At 41.4% G+C, this 23,402-nt stretch overlaps 1 protein-coding gene and 1 long non-coding RNA gene across 3 annotated transcripts; both read left to right on the forward strand.

Moving 5' to 3' along the window:
• The first annotated feature begins 1,268 nt into the window (after positions 1–1,268).
• Positions 1,269–16,075, forward strand: LOC121555872. 2 transcript variants are annotated; one of them, XM_041869727.2, is made up of 15 exons: positions 1,269–1,540; positions 2,859–2,990; positions 3,616–3,747; positions 7,203–7,334; positions 7,446–7,577; positions 7,972–8,103; positions 8,315–8,446; positions 8,959–9,042; positions 10,174–10,344; positions 12,447–12,492; positions 12,581–12,632; positions 14,329–14,458; positions 14,676–14,864; positions 15,156–15,328; positions 15,430–16,075. In XM_041869727.2, the coding sequence occupies exons 1-15, from the start codon at positions 1,532–1,534 to the stop codon at positions 15,689–15,691; spliced, it is 1,908 nt and encodes a 635-aa protein (XP_041725661.1). In that variant the 5' UTR covers positions 1,269–1,531; the 3' UTR covers positions 15,692–16,075. The 2 variants fall into 2 exon arrangements, with proteins under 2 accessions (XP_041725661.1, XP_041725662.1); XM_041869728.2 differs by lacking the exons at positions 7,446–7,577; positions 7,972–8,103.
• A 3,605-nt stretch (positions 16,076–19,680) lies between these two features.
• Positions 19,681–22,136, forward strand: LOC121555874. Its single transcript, XR_005998011.2, has 8 exons — positions 19,681–20,051; positions 20,322–20,500; positions 20,696–20,735; positions 20,837–20,888; positions 21,002–21,120; positions 21,323–21,479; positions 21,695–21,780; positions 21,973–22,136. It is a non-coding gene; the product is annotated as an uncharacterized LOC121555874 (long non-coding RNA).
• The last annotated feature ends 1,266 nt before the right edge of the window (positions 22,137–23,402 follow it).

A 23,402-nucleotide genomic window follows, 5' to 3' on the forward strand; every position in this document is an offset into this window, starting at 1 on the left:
TTTTCTTCTTCTTATAATACACTACGAACAATCTACAGGAGTGCATCAGGTATTTTTAGAAAATGAGGCACATTTTATCACAAAGTGGGGTTCAAAAATATTTGGACAGTTTCTAGTGTGAGAGATGTATTCTTTTTATAATTGACGGGATGACTAACTTAGAAAGAATGCATTCTTGACTGGGCTAATGTAGGTTGTGTCACCTGGCAAGCTGTGATTGATGTGAAGAGCTGTTTTAGGGGGTAAAATGAGATAAGGATTTGTGTCTCCAAATGCTAGACTATACTGGTTCTTTGTGATCTGTGAACCTTCCTTGGACGTAGGAATGGTGTCTAAGGGAGCTGGCTCTTCTCACTATGACAGGTTGTTATGATAAACGTATGCCTGGTAACAGAAGAGGCGGGGAACAGCCAGTGCGCCAACGGATAGGCTGAGTAAGTCTAAACCACGCTCAAGTCTCTACTCTGATTGGCCAGCAGAGAGGTGGGAAACTCTCTCTGTAAGAGTATTTGAAGAACAATCTGAAACAATGGATTTAGTTCTCTGAAGTGCCCTGCGAGGTATTTCAAAGAGCCCGTATATACGAAACATCATATTTACCATTGAAGGTTTTTGCATTAATTAAAATAACTAGTATATCTTAGAAGTCGTGTTGACCTCTTTTGTTCCTAATGCCAGATTTGAATTGACGCAACTTTGACACTAGGTTACCATCCAATTGGCGACAGATTGCGCATTTTCCCACCAGTGGTTCCACGAAACAGACTTTTGGCAGATAAAGAACCGCTCTGTTTATTACAACCTCAACTAGCGGCTACCGAAGGTCCCTGATGTAACCCCAGTTCTATGAACCAAGCACAAATATTCTCTCTCAACCCAATTTCCAAATCTGGCTACCCCTAGTCTGGGAAACCCTGCATTAGTGAGACCAACTGGGATAGAACTGCAATGTGGGTGTGGACTGCCAAGGGTGCATTAATTAAGTCTGCCTGGGTTCAGTTGTGCATTAGAATGGCTACCCCATGTTTCATCGTCAAATCTATTGTGAACCAAATTATTAAAAGACCAAAATAGATTTAGTCATGTTAATTTTGTTTCACATTTCGCAGAATCTCTCAAAGGGCCTTGTAAAAGTGTACCATATAACAGTGTTTCCCAACCCTGGTCTTCCAGTACCCCCAACAGTACACATTTTCATTGTAACCCTGGACAAGCACACCTGAGTCAACTTGTCAACTAATCATCAAGCCCTCAATGAGTTGAATGAGGTGTGTTTGTCAAAGGCTACAACAAAACAGTGTACTGTTGGGGGTACTGACTTATAACAACTGACTCTGTAGTGTGTTATCAAGTTAATGCAGAAAGACCTGCTTTTCTAGGCACTGCCCTCCAAATAGTAGATTGATGCACACAAAGGAATGATTCTCTTCTATTGTGAGTGGAGAAAGAGGTAGTGTATGAGGTAAACTGTGCTTTGTGACAAGACAAATCTCCAGAGAAGTTCAGACAGGAGAATAGTTGTACATCTGTGATGGCAAAGGTAAGGGCTTTTCTGTATTTACCTGTGGAGTTTTGTGACTTAAGTGCAATTGATAAGCACAACTTAGAACTTCTTTAAGTCAAAACCAACATTGTGCAGCAACAGTGTTTGAAAGATGTTTGTAGTTCAGTTCTATTTTGTTTCATAATAAATGCGTTGTTTTGTTTTTAACACAATCCAAATGTAAAAAGTCAGATTGAAAGTGAAAGGTATGGAATGGCGAGGCTCAGTGTCAACAGCCGAAACATGTCTCGTCCAACTGGATAGACGAGGCAATTACATCCAGGGCTCGCTCTCCACTGCAAAAGAAAACCAAACATATTTAGGCATATTTAAAACTATTGTATTGATAACATTATACTTAAGATAATTGAAGTGCCGGTGTGCATTACACATGATGCAAATTAGTCTGCAAGTCATCCGAGAAGGGTACAATTTGCCCCGCAATTCAGGTCATTCCTGCTTCTTGAACCCCTCTTTATACTTCTATTGTCCATATTTAAGCTAGGACTCCAGTACGGAGGCGCTGCAGTACAGTTGTTGGTGGAAATGTACCATAACGTTGGATGACAACCGCATATAAACCCCACAGAAGAAGAGACGAGGGTAACAAGGCCGGTAGCTAGGTAGACAGTGTCTTTCGCCCCCACCTGTCGGGCACTGTTTTTCCGCAGGTCTGTTAACGACGGCAAGGGCAGGTGTTAGCAAAGGACACTGGGTACTAGCTAGTTAGATACCTAGGACTCCGATACAAAGCAGGCGTGGTAGGTAGGTAGCTAGCTAGCTAACGTTCATGCAGGATCCAACGGGATGCTCGAGGTGGGAGAGGCGTTCCTGCATAGGCAGGAATGCCCACATGCAGGAACGCCCTGAATTGCAGTCCGCAGTCACATACTATTGAGTCATCAAGGAACAGTTATTGTTTGATGGGCATAACCAAAGTAAAGAATTATCCGGGGGGTGAATTACTTCATGGTTATGTATTGTGTGACTTAAAGAAGAAGTTATGGCAAGTTATTGAAATGTGGGTTTATGTTAAACCTTTGTCTATGACGTTATTATATGTTCATGGGAAATTATGCATTAATGGTAAAAATGTGTATTGGGGCTATCATGCTGGAACATTCCTAGTGGAAGGGAGTTCCTGGAAAGAGTACTTAGGTGCTCAGTTGGTCTTTGCCTGAAGGAGAGCAGGTTGGGTATGCAACAGGTTGGCTAGAGTAATCATACCTGAGTTTTATTATAGGCAAAGAGTTGTTTGTCCGATCCGCCGCCTCGGCTTCTGTTTCACACCCACCCATACATCCTCCCCCCACAGCCTCCACCTCTGGTGCCCCGCCCCAGGAACATCTGTATGAGCACGCCTGAGGAAAGTGAGCCCCAGAGGAGATGGCGCTACGGTCCCTCCTCTCCCTCAGACACATCCGGCCCAGCGGTTGGTGGTGGCAGGGTAAGAGACTGTCCATAAACAAATGGATTGGATTCAACCATTGACAACATGGGACCTGGTCAAAAGAAGTGTACTATATAGGGGATAGGGTGTCACTTGGGATGCTATTCCCTATATAGTGCACCACTTTTGACACAGCTATTGACTTGCATTCCTTACTATTTGAACTGCAGTTTTAACTATAGTATGACTTAACTGACTTTATCCTCTTGGCCCCCGGGGGAGCGTAGGGCGTCCACCATGGCTCTCCACCACCTCACTCTCTTCTGAGGGACCTATGGTGTGAAATATATATTGACTTGAATTCCTTTCTATTTGAACTGCAGTGGTATACTATGGTGTACACTGTATAACTATGGTGTGAAACTGTGTTATTGTAAATGTGACTTCTTAGAACCCAGGCACGGCACAGAAGCCGCCCCCTGCGGCCCACAATAAGTGGTCGGTGAGAAAGAATCCTCCACAAGAAGAAGGTGGTTGTGACCCTCAGGATGTGTCTGAATTCATTAAGAAAGGCATCTCATCTGATGCAGCAACACGCACTCTTCTCTTTAATTTGCTCTCATATTCAGTAAGAGTGAATCCTAACACCCACCCATACATTCTTCACCCACTCCCCCCACAGCCTCCACCTCCAGTGCCCCACCCCAGGAACATCTATATGGGCAAGTCTGAGGAGAGTGTGCCCCAGAGGAGATGGAGCTATGGTCCCTCCTCTCCCTCACACACATCCGGTCCAGGGGTTGATAGAGGCAGGGTAAGAGACTGTCCATAAATCAATGGATTGGATTTAACCATTGACAACCAGCCAGGTCACATGTAATACAAGTCAGTATTCGACGTCCATCCATGTCTGAGGACATCGGGAAATGAAGTGGAAACGGCCACTAGGGGCAACAGTGAGCGACGTTACCTTCAAGTAGGTTACAGTTTTGCTAGGGTGTTGGGGATGGCAGATGGGCGTAAGCATCTGCCTCTGATTCCAAAGGGCCAAAGGCTGCATGTTCGAATCCAGCGATAGAAAGTAGTTTTCTATATTTTTGTTTTAAGCCCATCTCAAACCTTAACCCTAAACTTAACCATTCTGAGTTAATGCCTAACCTTAAGAATTTGGAGTTAATGCCTAAACTTAACCTTAAACAATTCTAAATTTGACGTTTTGAAGAACTTCGAAATTTGATGTTTGAGAAACATGGATGAACATCTAATCCTGACATGAGACTGTGAGAGCTGGTAGTGACATGGGTCCTGGTCAAAACAAGTGTACTATATAGGGGATAGGGTGCCATTTGGAATGCTATTCCCTATATAGTGCACTACTTTTGATGCAGCCATTGACTTGCATTCCTTACCATTTGAACTGCAGTTTTAACTATAGTATGACTTACCTGACTTTATCCTCTTGGCCCCCGGGGGAGCGTAGGGCGTCCACCATGGCTCTCCACCACCTCACTCTCTTCTGAGGGACCTATGGTGTGAAATATATATTGACTTGAATTCCTTTGTATTTGAACTGCGATGGTATACTATGATGTACACTATATACCTACCTACAGTGAAAATAGTTTTGCTAGAAATTGAATGTTAATTGGGGAGAGATGATGTTACTGTGCGTTGCTAAATTACAGAACCTTCAGAAAGTATTCACACCCCTTGACCTTTTCCACATTTTGTTGTTACAGCCTGAATTTAAAACAGATTACATTTAGATTTTTGGGGGTCACTGGCCTACACACAATACCCCATAATGTCAAAGTGGCATCATGTTGTTCAAAACTTAAAACAAATTAATTAAAAATGAAAAGCTGAAAAGTCTTGAGTCTAAGTATTGAACCCCTTTGTTTAACATTATTATGACTACATCATTTCTGTACCCCACACATACATTCCCCCGGGACTGCTGCACAGAAGAAATATCAGCGCGCGCACAGAGAAGCACGAGATTGAATTTCACTCAACTTTCTAGAGTTTTCCCTGTTAGTTAACACTATCAACATTTCCCTTTACTGTGGGAATTGTGATCGAATCAATGCAATATTAGCCACTTTCAATGCAACATACCGAAACACAACTAACTATGCAAGAGTAAATGGCTTGTTTTGAGATCAAGGCGAGAGGTACATGTGTGCACATTTGTACATGTGTTCATATCCTTTGCTAGTTAATTAGTTATTTTCCCAGTTATAGATAATTTGTAGTCAGCAATGGGGGGTGATTGCTTCCTACAAGAGCACAAAACATGTACATTTATAGACATCTTTGAAAAGCTAGCTTTTCTTTGTCTTAAAGGGGCAGTGTTGTATTTTGAGACAGGTTTGAATAAGCTAAGGAGCCAATAGGCAGAGGGTAGCATCACTGAGAACATTTCTGGTCTGCTGAGCGCAAACTTGAACATTGGAAAATTCTGTGCAACTTCCAGCGCACGTTTACTGTGAACACTAAGGCTGTACCCACTTTAGTTTTAACAGTGGTCAGTTAGGCTACTGTGGCTATTTGATTATAATGAAGGCCTACCAGAGTGGCCTACCATCAAAAACAATGGAGAAAATCTATCCCATAACATTTTAACATGGAAATAGCTGTTCTATCGTTCAGCCTACAGTAGCAGCCAATGTGTGGTGTTCAATGTAGGCCTACATTCCATGAGACTTTTGGACATTAACCTGTTCATCCACTTGTCCTTCAGACAAGGAGGTGACAGAAAATGTTGTTTGATGCAAGAAACCACTTTACAAAATAAAATGCATCATTATTCCCATACCATTATTACAGAGAATCAGACCAATTATGCTGCCTATTGGCTACTTGGCTGCTTCAAGCCTGTCTCAAAATACAACACTGCCCCTTTTTAAAGACAAAATAAAGCTCTTTACCTGACTGGCTTTTCAAAGATGTCTAGAAATGCACACGTTTTTGTGCTCTTGTGGGAAGCAATCACTCCCCCATTGCTGACTACAAATGATCTATAACTGGGCTAATAACTCACTAACGAGCAAAGGATATGAACAAATGTACAAATATGCACACGTCGCTACATGTATCTCAAATCAAGCGCATCTATTCACGACCGCTTATGCTGTAAAAACAGTCCAGTTCAAAGTGAATGGCACAGATCCATATATGGCCATGGTTTGTTTGCATATAGGCCTACTGCAGCTCTGATTGGTTATGGCGCACGGGTCTGTGTAGAGGATGGGTCATGCCTGTCAATGCAATAGAATTCTACTCCGATGCATTCCGCCTACAACAAAATCTCTTGCATAGTTCGTTTTTGTTTCGGTATGTTGCATTGAAAGTGGCTAATGTTGCGTTGATTCGATCACAATTCCCACAGTAAAGGGAAACATTGATATTGTTAACGGGGAAAACTCTAGAAAGTTGAGTGAAGTTCAATCTCGTGCTTCTCTGCGTGGGCTGATATTTATTCTGTGCTGCAGTACTGGGGGAGCAGGCATGCAGCTTAGAGGGAAGTACAACACATCACTGAGTACCACTCTTCTTATTTTCAAGCATGGTGGTGGCTGCATCATGTTATGGGTATGCTTGTCATCGGCAAGGACTAGGGATTTTTTTATAATAAAAATAAATGGAATAGAGCTAAGCACAGGCAAAATCTTAGAGGAAAACCTGGTTCAGTCTGCTTTTCAACAGACACTGAGAAACAAATTCACCTTTGAGCAGGACAATAACCTAAAACACAAGGCCAAATACACACTGGAGTTGCTTACCAAGACGACATTGAATGTTCCTGAGTGGCCTACTGTAGTTTTGACTTAAATGGCTTGAAAATCAATGGCAAGGGGTGTGAATACTTTCTGAAGGCACTGAGAGTACAAAACATTATGAACACCTGGTCTTTCCATTACATACTGACCAGGTGATTCCAGGTGAAAGCTTTGATCCCTTATTTATGTCACTTATTAAATCCACTTTAGTTAGTGTAGATGGCGGGGGGAGACAGGTTAAAGAAGATGTTATAAGTCTTGAGACAATTTAGACATGGATTGTGTACAGTACCAGTCAAAAGCTTGGACACACTTACTCATTCAAGGGTTTTTCTTTATTTTTACTATTTTCTACATTGTGGAATGATAGTGAAGACATCAAAAGGGGGGAGGGGGTGCAACTCAATATTAGGAAGGTGTTCTTAATGTTTTGTACACTGTATATAACTATGGTGTGAAACTTTTTATTGTAAATGTGACTTCTTAGAACCCAGGCACGGCACAGAAGCCGCCCCCTGAGGCCCAGAATAAGTGGTCGGTGAGAAGGAGTCCTCCACAAGAAGAAGGTGGTTGTGACCCTCATGATGGGGGGGGGAGTGTGTCTGAATTCATTAAGAAGGTATCTCATCTGATGCAGCAACACGCTCTCTTCTCTTTTAATTTGCTCTCATATACAGTAAGAGTGAATCCTAACACCCACCCATACATTCTTCACCCACTCCCCCCACAGCCTCCACCTCCAGTGCCCCACCCCAGGAACATCTGTATGAGCACGCCTGAGGAAAGTGAGCCCCAGAGGAGATGGCGCTACGGTCCCTCCTCTCCCTCAGACACATCCGGCCCAGCGGTTGGTGGTGGCAGGGTAAGAGACTGTCCATAAACAAATGGATTGGATTCAACCATTGACAACATGGGACCTGGTCAAAAGAAGTGAACTATATAGGGGATAGGGTGTCACTTGGGATGCTATTCCCTATATAGTGCACCACTTTTGACACAGCTATTGACTTGCATTCCTTACTATTTAAACTGCAGTTTTAACTATAGTATGACTTACCTGACTTTATCCTCTTGGCCCCCGGGGGAGCGTAGGGCGTCCACCATGGCTCTCCACCACCTCACTCTCTTCTGAGGGACCTATGGTGTGAAATATATATTGACTTGAATTTCTTTCTATTTGAACTGCAGTGGTATACTATGGTGTACACTGTATAACTATGGTGTGAAACTGTGTTATTGTAAATGTGACTTCTTAGAACCCAGGCACGGCACAGAAGCCGCCCCCTGAGGCCCAGAATAAGTGGTCGGTGAGAAGGAGTCCTCCACAAGAAGAAGGTGGTTGTGACCCTCATGATGGGGGGGGGAGTGTGTCTGAATTCATTAAGAAGGTATCTCATCTGATGCAGCAACACGCTCTCTTCTCTTTTAATTTGCTCTCATATACAGTAAGAGTGAATCCTAACTTTCACTTATGTCTAATTTTCTCTGTCTCCCATTAACATTGAACGTACAACTAAGTGGAAATTCGTCTTGAGTGGAAGTTAGGATTTGCATCAAAGTGCACTGTTCTCTGAAAATGACTTGAATATTATTTTTCAGTTTGACGCTAAAGAGGACCAGAACAAGCAACTGGTGGTGCGTCCTCCTCCTGGCCCGCCCGTTGTCGTTGACAGAGAGTACTCCAATCCCCCTCTCTATGAAAATGTTTTGGATATGCAGGAAACTCGTAAGGTGAGATAAACAGAGAAAACAGATGTTTAAAACTAAGCTTAAATCAAGTAATCGTGTATTGGTTGAGTACACAGTTTAGCAGACGTTATAGCATGTACAGCTAAATGCTTATGTTACTAGCTCTTAACAATGCAGTATGTCAGACAAGTAAACAAATAATTTAAAAAACAATATATAAAAAAATCAAGAAATGTCTCCACGAATCCAATTAACAACCCAAATAACACTGTAACAGTAATCCAAATGCAATCTATACGTATGTACACCGGGATAATTTACACAATATACTAAGAATGACAGAGTACAGCAGTAGATATATTACAGTGAGCTATGTCAAGAATCCAGTATATAATAAATATGTGGTGTGTATAAACAGTGAAACTACAATGCAATGTACAGTAGTAGAATATTAAAATGAGCTATATGGAGAATACAGTATTAAAGCTTAACACTCATTTATTACTAATACTGTAATACCTGGTTTTCTGAGCTGTACATTGTTGTTCTTCCAGTTTGGGTCACCTGCTGTCGTTGACAGAGAGTCCTCCAATCCCCCTCTCTATGAAGAGGTTTTTGCTACGCAGGAAACTTGTACGGTGAGACAAGTAAAGGGATCACAGTCAGCCAGCTACAAATACTGTTTTAATGTTTTTTCCCATTATAGTTCAAGGGCTGGTTTCCCCAACCTTGACTCAGGGGTCGATGTAACATAGTAAACAAAAATCGAGGACACTCAAATTAGTTTATTGTTTGGTATGGTACGTATTATTTTGTGAATGTCCATCATCCACTTTGTATGATATGTTACGAATTACAATTCGTACAATATGTTACAAATTTGCAATACTTTTATATGTTATAGATTCCAATTTGTGGTGGCTAACGTTAGCTAGGCTAGGGGTAAAGGTTAGCTAACATGCTAACTAGTTGCAAAGTAGCAAGTAGTTGAAAAGTTGTCCATGAGACGATTTGAACACAACTTTTGGGTTGCTAGACATTCACTTTATACACCAACCCATCCATCCTCCTTTAATTTTTGCCATAAGTAACCTTCTGTTTTATGTAACCATACCAAACGTTGCATATCATATACATTTGAGTGTCCCTGATTTTAGTTTACAATGTTATGTCTAGTCTATGAGACCAGTCTGGTTTCCCAGACACAGATTAAGCCTAGCCCATGACTAAAAAGCTACTTTTTTTATATTTAGCATGCGCTCTTGTCCAGAGCAATTTAAAGTAGTGAGTGCATACATTTTCTCTTCATATTGGTCCCCCATTGGAATCAAACCCACAACCCTGGCATTGCAAGCGCCATGCTCCCGAGTGGCGAGGGGTCTAAGGCACTGCATCTCAGTGCTTGAGGCGTCACTACAGACCCCCTGGTTCGATTCCAGGCTGTATCACAACTGGCCGTGATTGGGAGTCCCATAGGGCGGCGCACAATTGGCCCAGCGTCGTCCGGTGTAGGCCGTCATTGTAAATAAGAATTTGTTCTTAACGGACTTGCCTAGTTAAATAAAGGTAAAATAAATAAAAAATAAGTTAAATGCTCTACCAACTGAGCCACACAGGACCATTCTCAATAGAGATTCTCTTTTGAAATAGTTTTTAATCCAGGACTAGGATTGATCTTAATCTGGGAAACCGGCCCGAAGTGTCATGCTTTATTACAGGTCAAACCAAGTGTCCTGAAAAAAGTTTATTGTATTTTTCTATTGTTTTAGGTCGCAGTTCAACGACAGATATGTGCAACCTATGCTGGCCGTGTAAGGCAACCTACTCCATTGCCGTTCAAATTAAAGCAGCCACTCCCTCTGCAAGGCAGAATTAAAACACTCTCAATAAGCAGCATTAGTGAAGAGGAAAAAGATGAACAAGAAGATAACATCATCAAGGTATTCCAAGTATGACCGTGAACCTGGGGACAGATCTAGGATCAGCTTCCACTTCCCCAGTCCTAACTTTAACCATTAGGGGGGAAATATGCTAAACTGATCCACGATCAGCATCTACTGGCAAATTCACCATACACCATCAAACCTAGCCTGAACAGTGGTCAAAAGACAGGAATGAAGCAGCAACCACTAGCATCTCTTGGGGCTATGTAAAACCAGAAACGGCTCAAATAAGCTATCGGACATCAATACATTGTGTATTATATTAGTTACATACCAGTCAAAAGTTTGGACACACCTACTCATTCAAGGGGTTTTCTTTATTTTTAATATTTTCTACATTGTAGAATAGTGAAGACATCAAAACAATGAAATAACACACATGGAATCATGTAGTAACCAAAAAAGTGTTAAACAAATCAAAATATATTTGAGATTCGTCAAAGTAGCCACCCTTTGCCTTGATGACAGCTTTGCACACTCTTGGCATTCTCTCAACCAGCTTCATGAATGGAATGCATTTCAATTAACAGGTGTGCCTTCTTAAAAGTTAATTTTTGGAATTTCTTTCCTCCTTAATGCATTTGAGCCAATCAGTTGTGTTGTGACAAGGTAGGGGTGGTATACAGAAGATAGCCCTATTTAGTAAATGACCAAGTCCATATTATGGTAAGAACAACTCAAATAAGCAAAGAGAAACGACAGTCCATCATTACTTTAAGACATGAAGGTCAGTCAATACGGAACATTTCAAGAACTTTGAACGTTTCTTCAAGTGCAGTCGCAAAAACCATCAAGCGCTATGATGGAACTGGCTCTCATGAGGACCGCCACAGGAAAGGAAGACCCAGAGTTACCTCTGCTGCAGAGGATAAGTTCATTATAGTTACCAGCCTCAGATTGCAGCCCAAATAAATGCTTCACAGAGTTCAAGTAACAGACACATCTCAACATTAACTGTTCAGAGGAGACTGCATGAATCAGGCCTTCATGGTCGAATTGCTTCAAAGAAACCACTACTAAAAGACACCAATAATAAGAAGAGACTTGCTTGGACCAAGAAACACAAGCAATGGACATTAGACCGATGGAAATGCGTCCTTTGGTCTGGAGTCCAAATTTGAGATTTTTGGTTCCAACCTCAGTGTCTTTGTGAGTAGGTGAATGGATGATCTCTGCATGTGTGGTTCCCTCCGTGAAGCATGGAGGAGGAGGAGGTGTGATCGTGTGGGGGTGCTTTGCAGGTTACACTGTTGGTGATTTATTTAGAATTCAAGGCACACTTAACCAGCATGGCTACCAAAGCATTCTGCTGCAATACGCCATCCCATCTGGTTTGGGCTTAGTGGGACTATCATTTGTTGTTCAACAGGACAATGACCCAACACACCTCCAGGCTGTGTAAGTGCTATTTGACCAAGAAGGAGAGTGATGGAGTGCTGCTTCAGATGACCTGGCCTCCACAATCACCTGACCTCAACCCAATTCAGATGGTTTGGGATGAGTTGGACCGCAGAGTGAAGGAAAAGCAGCCAACAAGTGCTCAGCATATGTGGGAACTCCTTCAAGACTGTTGGAAAAGCATTCCAGGTGAAGCTGGTTGAGAGAATGCCAAGAGCGTGCAAAGCTGTCATCAAGGCAAAGGGTGGCTACAAACAAAAAAACAAACAAAAAAACTAAAATAAACTAATAAACATATATAAATAAACTAAAAAAAAAAAAAAAAACTATTGTACAGTGGTTATGCCACTGGCTATAAGGTGAATGCACCAATTTGTAAGTCGCTCTGGATAAGAGCGTCTGCTAAATGACGTAAATGTAAATGTACTATGAAGAATCTAACATATAAAATATGATTTGATTTGTTTAACACGTTTTTGGTTATTACATGATTCCATACGTGTTATTTCATAGTTTTGATGTCTTCACTGTTATTCTACTATGTAGAAAATGAGTAGGTGTGTCTAAACTTTTGACTGGTACTGTACATTTGGGTTTATGTTACATTGAGAACCTCCAAAGAATCATCACTAATGACAATTTGACCACAACCATTTGTCAAATTCACACCATTTCACACTTGCATTTGATTCTTCCGTCAGGATGCAGATCGTCTGATGGAATGGTGGGAGAAGGTGAAAAGTGAACGTGAGCATCACAGCTTCAAAATGTACTTTATAATTTCCAACATAGTTGAGGTGTTTTAACTTTAATATTGTCCTCTGTTGCCTTTTAGCATGGAAAGACCTGGCAAATGACCCTAAACTGGCCAAGAAGGGAGAAGCAAAGTAAGTTCTTCAGTTTAGACCCAGCTAACAAACTTTAGTGTACATTTATTTTAATATTCTGTCACTAACCACCCTCCATACTGATGACCTACAGTGTGGGAAAAAAAGTATTTAGTCAGCCACCAATTGTGCAAGTTCTCCCACTTAAAAAGATGAGAGGCCTGTAATTTTCATCATAGGTACATGTCAACTATGACAGACAAATTGAGATTTTTTTCCAGAAAATCACATTGTAGGATTTTTAATGAATTTATTTGCAAATTATGGTGGAAAATAAGTATTTGGTCACCTACAAACAAGCAAGATTTATGGCTCTCACAGACCTGTAACTTCTTCTTTAAGAGGCTCCTCTGTCCTCCACTCGTTACCTGTATTAATGGCACCTGTTTGAACTTGTTATCAGTATAAAAGACACCTGTCCACAACCTCAAACAGTCACACTCCAAACTCCACTATGGCCAAGACCAAAGAGCTGTCAAAGGACACCAGAAACAAAATTGTAGACCTGCACCAAGCTGGGAAGACTGAATCTGCAATAGGTAAGCAGCTTGGTTTGAAGAAATCAACTGTGGGAGCAATTATTAGGAAATGGAAGACATACAAGACCACTGATAATCTCCCTCGATCTGGGGCTCCTCGCAAGATCTCACCCCGTGGGGTCAAAATGATCACAAGAACGGTGAGCAAAAATCCCAGAACCACACGGGGGGACCTAGTGAATGACCTGCAGAGAGCTGGGACCAAAGTAACAAAGCCTACCATCAGTAACACACTACGCCGCCAGGGACTCAAATCCTGCAGTGCCAGACGTGTCCCCCTGCTTAAGCCAGTACATGTCCAGGCCCGTCTGAAGTTTGCTAGAGTGCATTTGGATGATCCAGAAGAGGATTGGGAGAATGTCATATGGTCAGATGAAACCAAAACAGAACTTTTTGGTAAAAACTCAACTCGTCGTGTTTGGAGGACAAAGAATGCTGAGTTGCATCCAAAGAACACCATACCTACTGTGAAGCATGGGGGGTGGAAACATCATGCTTTGGGGCTGTTTTTCTGCAAAGGGACCAGGACGACTGATCCGTGTAAAGGAAAGAATGAATGGGGCCATGTATCGTGAGATTTTGAGTGAAAACCTCCTTCCATCAGCAAGGGCATTGAAGATGAAACGTGGCTGGGTCTTTCAGCATGACAATGATCCCAAACACACCGCCCGGGCAACGAAGGAGTGGCTACGTAAGAAGCATTTCAAGGTCCTGGAGTGGCCTAGCCAGTCTCCAGATCTCAACCCCATAGAAAATCTTTGGAGGGAGTTGAAAGTCTGTGTTGCCCAGCGACAGCCCCAAAACATCACTGCTCTAGAGGAGATCTGCATGGAGGAATGGGCCAAAATACCAGCGACAGTGTGTGAAAACCTTGTGAAGACTTACAGAAAACGTTTGACCTGTGTCATTGCCAACAAAGGGTATATAACAAAGTATTGAGAAACTTTTGTTATTGACCAAATACTTATTTTCCACCATAATTTGCAAATAAATTCATAAAAAATCCTACAATGTGATTTTCTGGATTTTTTTTCTCATTTTGTCTGTCATAGTTGACGTGTACCTATGATGAAAATTACAGGCCTCTCATCTTTTTAAGTGGGAGAACTTGCACAATTGGTGGCTGACTAAATACTTTTTTCCCCCACTGTATCTAGACTGTTCAAAGTGAAAGCCCAGCGGATCCAGAATGCGTTGCAGCTGTACAACTTCCTCCTGACTAAGCATGGGGAGACTCTAAAGAACCACATCATTGACCTCATCAGCATCGCAGACAACTTAGACAAGGTAGCACTATAGCCTACTGTACAGACAACTTAGACATGGTAGCACTATAGACTACTGTACAGACAACTTCGACATGGTAGGAGCACTATAGACTACTACTGTACACGCTTGTAATGCCTGTGACTAATATCAATTACCCCCCCAGCAGATTTTATAAGTACAATTCCATTAGATTCCATTTAATTCTATTCAATTCAACAATTTCATTATATCCAAGGTTTCCAAGGGAACCAAGATCGCTGGCATCACCGGGGGCGCCACGGGGGCGGTTGGAGGGGTGGCGGCTGTGGCAGGGGTGATCCTCGCCCCCTTCACCCTAGGGGCATCACTGGCCTTGACAGTGGTCGGAGTCGGTGTAGCTGCAGCTGGAGGGGTCACAGGGGCCTCTGCGGCTATCGCTAACAAAGTGAGCTGTTAGAATCCAATTATAGAGCATTTGAAGAACAAAGGATGTTAGCACACTTAACATATTAATATGGTAATTCATGCTTGATTGGACCGACACCAGGAATTTCACTTGGCCTGGAAATGGCCTTGGAGCCAAGTTAGTTTCCCAAGAAACTCATTCAGATTAATTCACTGTAGGTGATCCATTCGGAACATAGATACTTCAAAATAATATTGAGAAGTACTGTGCATAACATCACTGTCCAACTCCTCTTCATTCCAGGAAGTAAATTCTTCATATCACTCTTAGGTGAGCAGTGCACAGGACAGGAAGAAGATTGAGCTGATCCTCCAGGACTACCGGGCCCTGATAGGCAACATTGAAGCCTGCTTGAGGTTCATCAACGTGGGCATGGAGCACCTGAGGAAGCACAACCTCTCAACCCTCCAGGGGGTTGACACAGAGGCTGTCAGAGTGGCCAGGTATGATATTCAATCATATACTGTATTTACTCGTCTGGAAATATATGAACGTTATGTTTTTAATATCTTTGTTTTTAAACCTAAACCTTGACCTTAACCAGCGTGGCCATAGTGACAGGAGTGGGTAGCTCCAGTGCCATAGAGGCCAGCAGTAAGGCATCGGGGATGCTCCAAGGCTTCGCTCTGGGCATGGATATCTATTTTACCCAGAAGAAGGATGGCAAAGGTGGCCAGAAGCTGAAGAAGGGATTGGAGTCCAAGTTTGGGAAAAAGATCCGCGAAGTGGCTCAGCAGCTGAAAGAAGGGCTGGATGAAGTGTTCAAGGTCAAATATGAGCTACTTGAAAAGAATCTCATCCTCTGAAGAGGGGGAGGAGTTCTGTTCTGTTTTCTATTCTGTTCTATTCTCGGTTCTATCCTATCCTGATCCAAGACCAGCTTGACCGCTGAGCTCTCGCTCTGTTTCCTATCCTATATTTTACTGTATGTTCAGGTCTTCTGCAATTAAGTAGGCATGATGAGGGGATTGATTGTGAATCGTGATCATCATGTGTGACATGTTATAACAGCCCTCTTGATGGCTAACTTTGACAAATGCTCTGTGTAAATATGCTAATAGAATTTCAGTTACTACTGATCTAATTTGGGGCATAAACAAGTGACTGTTTCAAATTACATATTTTCTATAAACTGAGTGTACAAAACATTCAGAACACCTGCTCTTTCCATGTCAGACTATCCAGGTGAAAGCTATGATCCCTTATTTATGTCACTTGTTAAATCCACTTCAATCAGTGTAGATGAAGGAGAGGAGATTTTAAAGCCTCGAGACAATTGAGACAAGGATTGTGTGTGTGTGCCATTCAGAGGGGGTATGGGCAACACAAAATATTTAAGTGCCTTTGAACATGATATTGTAGTAGGTGCCAGATACACCGGTTTGAATCAAGAACTGCAACACTGCAGGGTTTCACGCTCAAGTTTCCCTGTGTCTATCAAGAATGGTCCACCACCCAAAGGACATCCAGCCAACTTGACACAACTGTGGGAAGCATTGGTGTCAACATGGGCCAGCATCCCTGTGGAACGCTTGCGATACCTTGTAGAGTCCATGTCCCGACGAATTGAGGCTGTTCTGAGGGCAAAAGGGGGTGCAACTCAATATTAGGAAAGTGTTTCTAATGTTTGGTACACTCAGTGTATAGTGCACTACTTTTGACCAGAGTCCTACACACTAAAAAAGGAGGGTTCCTCAAGGGTTCTTTGGGAAGGGACATGGTTCTATGTGGAACCATATAGAACCTTATGAGCTTGGTTCTTAATAGGACCTTCAAAAAATGGTTCCACTATGTTACAAGCCAAATAACCCTTACTTGGCACTATAAAGAACCATTCGTTTTTAGTGTATATGAACGCTGGTCAGAAGTGCTACACTACATAAGGAATAGGGTGCCATATGGGATATGGATAGACATGAATGCAGTCCTTGAGACTCATTCCGAACAAGGTTGTGTTGCTCTCATGTTGAAGGTGCTTTGATTATGAAGGCGGTCCTTTGTAGCTCAGTTGGTAGAGCATGGCACTTATAACACCAGGGGCCGTGGGTTCAATTCCTGCTGGGGCCACCCATATGTAAAATGTATGCACACGTGACTAAGTCGCTCTGGACAAAAGCATTTGCTAAATGGTTACCTAATATTGTATCCAATCAACTTTGAGTGGCACAACAGTCAGATTGTTGTTGATTTGCTACTTTTCTCAGAGTTGATTTTCAAAGAATTTCTGTGGTTCTGTTTTGATGAAAAGATTAAACTCAAATTCATTGCGATTCATTTATTTAATAAAGCATAAAATGTAGTTTATATATTGAAAAAAGTTAGCCAACCACAACACAGCTAAATATTGAGACCAGTTAGGATAAAATTGCAATGTTGGCGTGGACTGGCAAGACTGCCATGGGTACATTTGAGTCTACCAGGTTTCAGTTGTGTATCATAGAATAACTGCAACATTTTTCATTGTGAAATCTATTGTCATATAAACCAATGTTGTGAATAAAATAATTAAAAGACTTAGATTTAGTCATGTTCATTTCACTGAATCTCTCAATGGGCCTTTGTAAGACTGTATATTACAACTGACTCTAGTCCGCGGTGCATTGTGTTATCACGTTGATGCAGAAAGACCTGCTTTTCTAGGCACTGCCCTCCAAATAGTAGATTGATGCTCACAAAGGAATAATTATCTTCTATTGTGAGTGGAGAAAGAGGTAGTGTATGAGGTAAACTGTGCTTTGTGACAAGACAAATCTCCAGAGAAGTTCAGACAGGAGAATAGTTGTACATCTGTGATGGCAAAGGTAAGGGCTTTTCTGTATTTACCTGTGGAGTTTTGTGACTGAGTCTGGTATGATTTAGCCCTCAATGCATAGCCTTAAGTAAATACGTTTTCCCCCAACATACTTTTATTGTGCACACTTAGGGATTTAGGTCAAACCTTGTCTTGACTACATTAACCCAAACATAAATTCATGCATTGCAAAAATAATAGTATCGTTTTTTTAAATAAGTAGGACCCTGTGTTTTATCATGTGACATGATGCCTGATTCTATCCTGTATTTTAAGCATAATCCAGAAATGAGAATTACATAAAAAATATGAACGCAATGGTGCTGGACAATCTGACATTAAAGCTTTAAATGAAGGTTTAAATCCAGGCATGTCACATGATGGCGCAAAACACAAGGCCCTATTTATAAGACATGCACACTTGTGTGTGACACGTGAAAGTGAAAAGGATGGAAGGCATTACTAATGATTCATTCCAAATTGCACAACTCAACAGCGTAAATCTGTTTTGTCCAACTGGATAGATAGGCAACATCCAGGGTTCTTCCTCCACTGCAAAAGAAGACAAATAAAGCATGTACAGAAAGCAGATTATCAGCTGTTGTCAAACACACCTTGGTCAGAAAAGACTATTCTCTTCCTCAATAGCAGGCAGCAAATTCTACTAGATGAAAAGTCTAAATGAGTGTGACATCCTGGCATTTGAAGGATACTCAATTCAAAGTGTGACATACTATAAAACATTTTATCTTCGCATACCCAAAAACACTACTATTTAGAACTCAAGTACAGTTATTCGGCCTCTAATGTGGATGAACCAGACTTGTATTTTTTTTGTCACATCTCAGAGACAAAGCAGGTGCTTCATCTCTGTCCGGCTCCTTCCTATTCACCATTATAAAGATGACCGTATCGATTAAAGAAGTATGTACAAGAGTATTTGCTTTCAACCTTTCCACCTTAGCTACTTGAGTGTGTGGCAGATTCATCACACACATTCACTATTCATCACCCACTTCCACTCCCCAACAGCCTCCACCTCCGGGGCCCCACTCCAGGAATATCTATCTGGGCATGCCTGAGGAGAGTGAGCCCCAGAGGAGATGGCGCTATGGTCACCTCTCTCCCTCAGTCACACTCGGTCCAGGGGATGGTGGACGCAGGGTAAGATTGAATTCAACCATTGTCAATGTCTATTTGAACTTCAGTTTTAACTATGGTATGACTTACCTGACTTTATCCTCTTGGCCCCCGGGGGAGCGTAGGATGTCCACCATGGCTCTCCACCTAACTCTTCTCTGAGAGACCGATTGTGTGAAATATATATTGACTTGAATTCCTTTTTATTTGAACTCCAGACACAGTTCAGAAGCCGCCTCCTATGGCCCAGAAGAAGTTGTCTGTGAGAAGTAATCCTGAAATCACTGACTGAAATGGTCAAGGTATCTTGTCGCAACACACTCTTCTCTTCCATTTTCTTTCATATATCCATATATGAGTGAATCCTAACTTCCACTGAAGTCAAATGTTCACGTTGTCTCCCATTGACATCAACGCATGGCTAAGCAGTAAAAATTCGACTTGAGTGGAAGTTAGGATTTGCCCCAGAAAATGCACTCTGAAAATAACTTGAATTACTATTTTCTTTTTCAGTTTGAAACTGAAGAGGACCAAAACAAGCCGCTTCTCTTGGGTCGCCTGCCGTCGTTGACAGAGAGGAGTCCAATCTTCCACTCGTAAGGTGAGAGAGACAGAGAATGGAGATGTTTAACACTAAACGTAAATCCTATTAACTAAGCTTAAATCCAATTAACAACCCAAATAACACTGTAACCGTAATCCGAATGCAATCTATACATATTGTAGCGGTTTCAGGGGTTGTATTGTGGATGGAAGTTATGTGCCCGCGAGGTTGTTTGTTTTTTGGCTGCCCGCTCAACGGATTGCAATGCGAAGTATTCCACAGAGGCAGGACCACGGACAGCTCAGTGTAAACTTGTAGACTGTAGCAGAACAGCCACACCTGTCTCCAGTTGTAATTAGAGCCAATCTGCAGACAGTTGAAACCAATCAGTTTCTCTATTTAACCGCGCCCTGGGTTTCTTTCTGTATTTTATATGTATACGCCGGCAGGGGAAGGAGTAGTAGGTTATTGGAGAGACCGAGCGTACGAAGGACCAGGAGGTTTTAAACAAGAAAGGAAAATATGATTACAACAAAGATTGCACCCCCACAGACAACGCTTGGAGAACCTTCCACTGGGGGCGAAGTGTTTACTTTGTTTGTTTTGGGTTGCATAAATCGCGAACGCTGCCGAAGCCTGGCTGTATGTGTAAACCCTTCCTTACAAAGAACCCGGCGCAGAAAACGCTACAGTATGTACACCGGGAGAATTTACACATTATACTGTATACTAAGAATGACAGAGTACAGCAGTAGATATATTACAGTGATCTATGTCAATAATCCAGTGTATATAATAAATATGTGGTGTGTGTGTATAAACGGTGAAACTACAATGCAATGTACAGTATTAGAAATATTAGAACGAACTATATGGCGAATATAGTATTTAAGCTGAACACTCATTTATTACTAATAATGTAATACCTAGTTTTCCGAGCTGTACATTGTTCTTCTTCCAGTTTGGGTCGCCTGCCTATTGAATTACGACAGATACCAGCAACCTTTTATAACCGTGAAAAGCCTCCATTACTGTCCAAGCAGTCACTTGCTCTGAAAGGCACTCAGACACTTTTGCAGAATAAAAACGCTCTCATTAAGCAGTGTCGGTGAAGAGGAAAAAGAACAAGATGACATCAAGGTATAACAAGAATGACAGTGTAAAACCATGAACTGCTCATAAAATAAGTCAGTCATCAATACATTCTGTAGTATATTATTTACATGTGGGTTTAGGTTACATACAGAACCTCCAAAGAATCATCGCTGATGACAGTTTAATCACAACCATTTGAGAAATTGTCACATTCAACCTTTCATTTCATTCTTCCATCAGGATGCAGATCATCTGATGGAACAGTGGGAGAAGGTGAAATGTGAGCGTCATAGCTTCAAAATGTACTTTATAATGATTTTTTATGTAATAATGGATACGTTTCTGTATATTTCATCCTCCTGTTCTATGTTTGCCTTTTAGCATGGAAAGACCTGGCAAATGACCCTAAACTGGCCAAGAAGGGAGAAGCAAAGTAAGTTCTTCAGTTTAGACCCAGCTAACAAACTTTAGTGTAAATTTGAATATTTTGTCAGTTGGCACTAATCACCCTCCATACTGATGACCTTCTAAATCAACTGTCCAAAGTGAAAGCCCAGCGGGTCCAGAATGCATTGCAGCTGTACAACCTCTTCCTGACTAAGCATGGGGAGGATCTGAAGAACCACATCGTTGACCTCATCAGCATCGCAGACAACTTAGACATGGTAGGAGTACTATAGACTACTGTACAGACAACTTAGTCAAGGTAGCACTATAACCTACTGTATAATGGCTTTACATTTTTTATTTAAGCCTTAACAAATATCAATAACCCCCAGCAAAATAATTAAGTTCAATTCTATTAGATTAAATTCAACAATTCCATTAAAATAAATTCCATTCAAATACATTTAAATTCTATCCAAGGAAACCAAGAATGCTGGCATCACCGGGGGTGGCTGCTGTGGCAGGGGTGATCCTCGCCCCCTTCACCATGGGGGCATCACTGGGAATGACTGTGACCGGAGTCGGTGTAGCTACAGTGGGAGGGGTCACAGGGGCATCAGCAGTTATCGCTAACAAGGTAAGCAGTTAGAATCCAAACACAATCAACCTTTATTTATTGTGCATAAGAGTAAAGATAAAGAAGGGTTGGACAATGATTGTTTCATGAGACAAGGCAGCAGGCCTACAAATGGGATTGAACTGTTTTCATTTTGTTCTTTTCTCTGAGAGTGTCCACAGCAATTAAGAGAGTACATGTGCATGACATCATTTTCCAACTCGTCTTCATTCAAGGTGAACAGCACACAGGACAGGAAGAAGATCGAGATTATCCTCCAGGACTACCGGGCCCAGATGGGTGACATTGAAGCCTGCCTGAGGTTCACCATTTTTAATGACACTTTAATGTGACTTTTAAACAGGAATTATTGTAGGACTCTTTTAACCGAATGTAGTATCCGATCTTGTTTATGAAAGTATTGTCTTGATGTAATTGTCCATTCTGCATAATTCAGTCTTGTCGACTGCAAGCATGAATTAAATACATTTTTTTATTTTCTCAAATTCTTGAGGTTCATCAACGTGGGCATGGAGCACCTGAAGAAGCACATCCCCTCAACCCTCCAGGGGGTTGACACAGAGGCCATCAGGGTGACCAGGTATGATATTAAATCATCTATTTATTCATTGTCTAGAAATATCTTTGTTTTTTATGTCTAAGTAAGTTTATTTTTCTCAGTTTTTAGTGTTTATTTATGTATGTGAAGCACTTTGCACTGCCTTATCGGTTGTGTGACTTTATTTATGATATATTTATGCATATCATTATCTCTTTACCTGTGTTTTTATATATTTTATGATATGACGCATAACATGTTAAGTATTCATATGTACCGAGATGCTCAAATAAACCTTAACCAGCGTGGCCATAGTGACAGGAGTGGGTAGCTCCAGTGCCATAGAGGTCAGCAATAAGGCATCGGGGATGCTCCAAGGCTTCGCTCTGGGCATGGATATCTACTTCACTAAGCAAGAGGATGGTCCAAAGCTGAAGAAGGGACTGGAGTCCAAGTTTGGGAAAAAGATACCCAAAGTGGCTCAGCAGCTGAATGACGGGCTGGATGAAGTGTTCAAGGTCAAAGACGAGCTAGTGGAAAATAATCTCGTCCTCTGAAGTGGAGGAGGAGAAAAATCAAATCAACGTTTATTTGTAAGGTGTAAAGGATACAGGGTGTAAATGGTACAGTGAAATTCTTACTTGCAAGCTCTCACCATTGCAGTAATGTTACACTTTATCAAAAATATGATCAGTAATAATAAAAAGTCACACAAAATAAGTAGTTAAAAGGTAGGACAAACTACTTTTTAAATATATTTTGTTCGGTTCTTTCTGTCCTGTTCTACACTGTATATTCAGTGAATATCTGTACTATACATTTTTTGTTAATCCTAAAATCAATTGTTTTTTTGTGGGGCTTTTTATGACCCCACTAGACCCTGACTTTTTGAATACCACTGGTCAAATGGGACAGAACCATTGTCTGTTTCTCAAATGGCACCATATAGGGCCCTGTTCAAAAGTAGTGCACTACATAGCGAATAGGGTACCATTTGAATGCAAGCATAGACAGTAGAGAACTCAATGACCTCCACTATTTCGATCTTTGGCTTTTCAACCAGCAGGTGGCGGTATTTGACATGTATTCAATTTTAATCATGAGTTGTCATCAGAATATAGCCAAACTAAATCTGTAAATAAAATTGAAATAAAGTTACTATAATCTGTTGATTAGTCTTCAGTTAAGTTAATAAAGACACTTGAATCCTTGAGGACAAATAGTCTTTGGAAAAGACACTAGAAAGTCAACGTGTCCTTTTCTACCATACGTAATGGGTGTATTAAGGCTTAAAAACAATTATTTGATCACTTTAGACAAGTTCTAATGCATTTTGATCGATCTTAGATGGACTTTTATCTAACTTTGTAAAGTAGTCTACTCTA

Source organism: Coregonus clupeaformis, unplaced genomic scaffold (genome assembly GCF_020615455.1).
Source record: "Coregonus clupeaformis isolate EN_2021a unplaced genomic scaffold, ASM2061545v1 scaf0083, whole genome shotgun sequence".
NCBI lineage: Eukaryota > Metazoa > Chordata > Actinopteri > Salmoniformes > Salmonidae > Coregonus > Coregonus clupeaformis.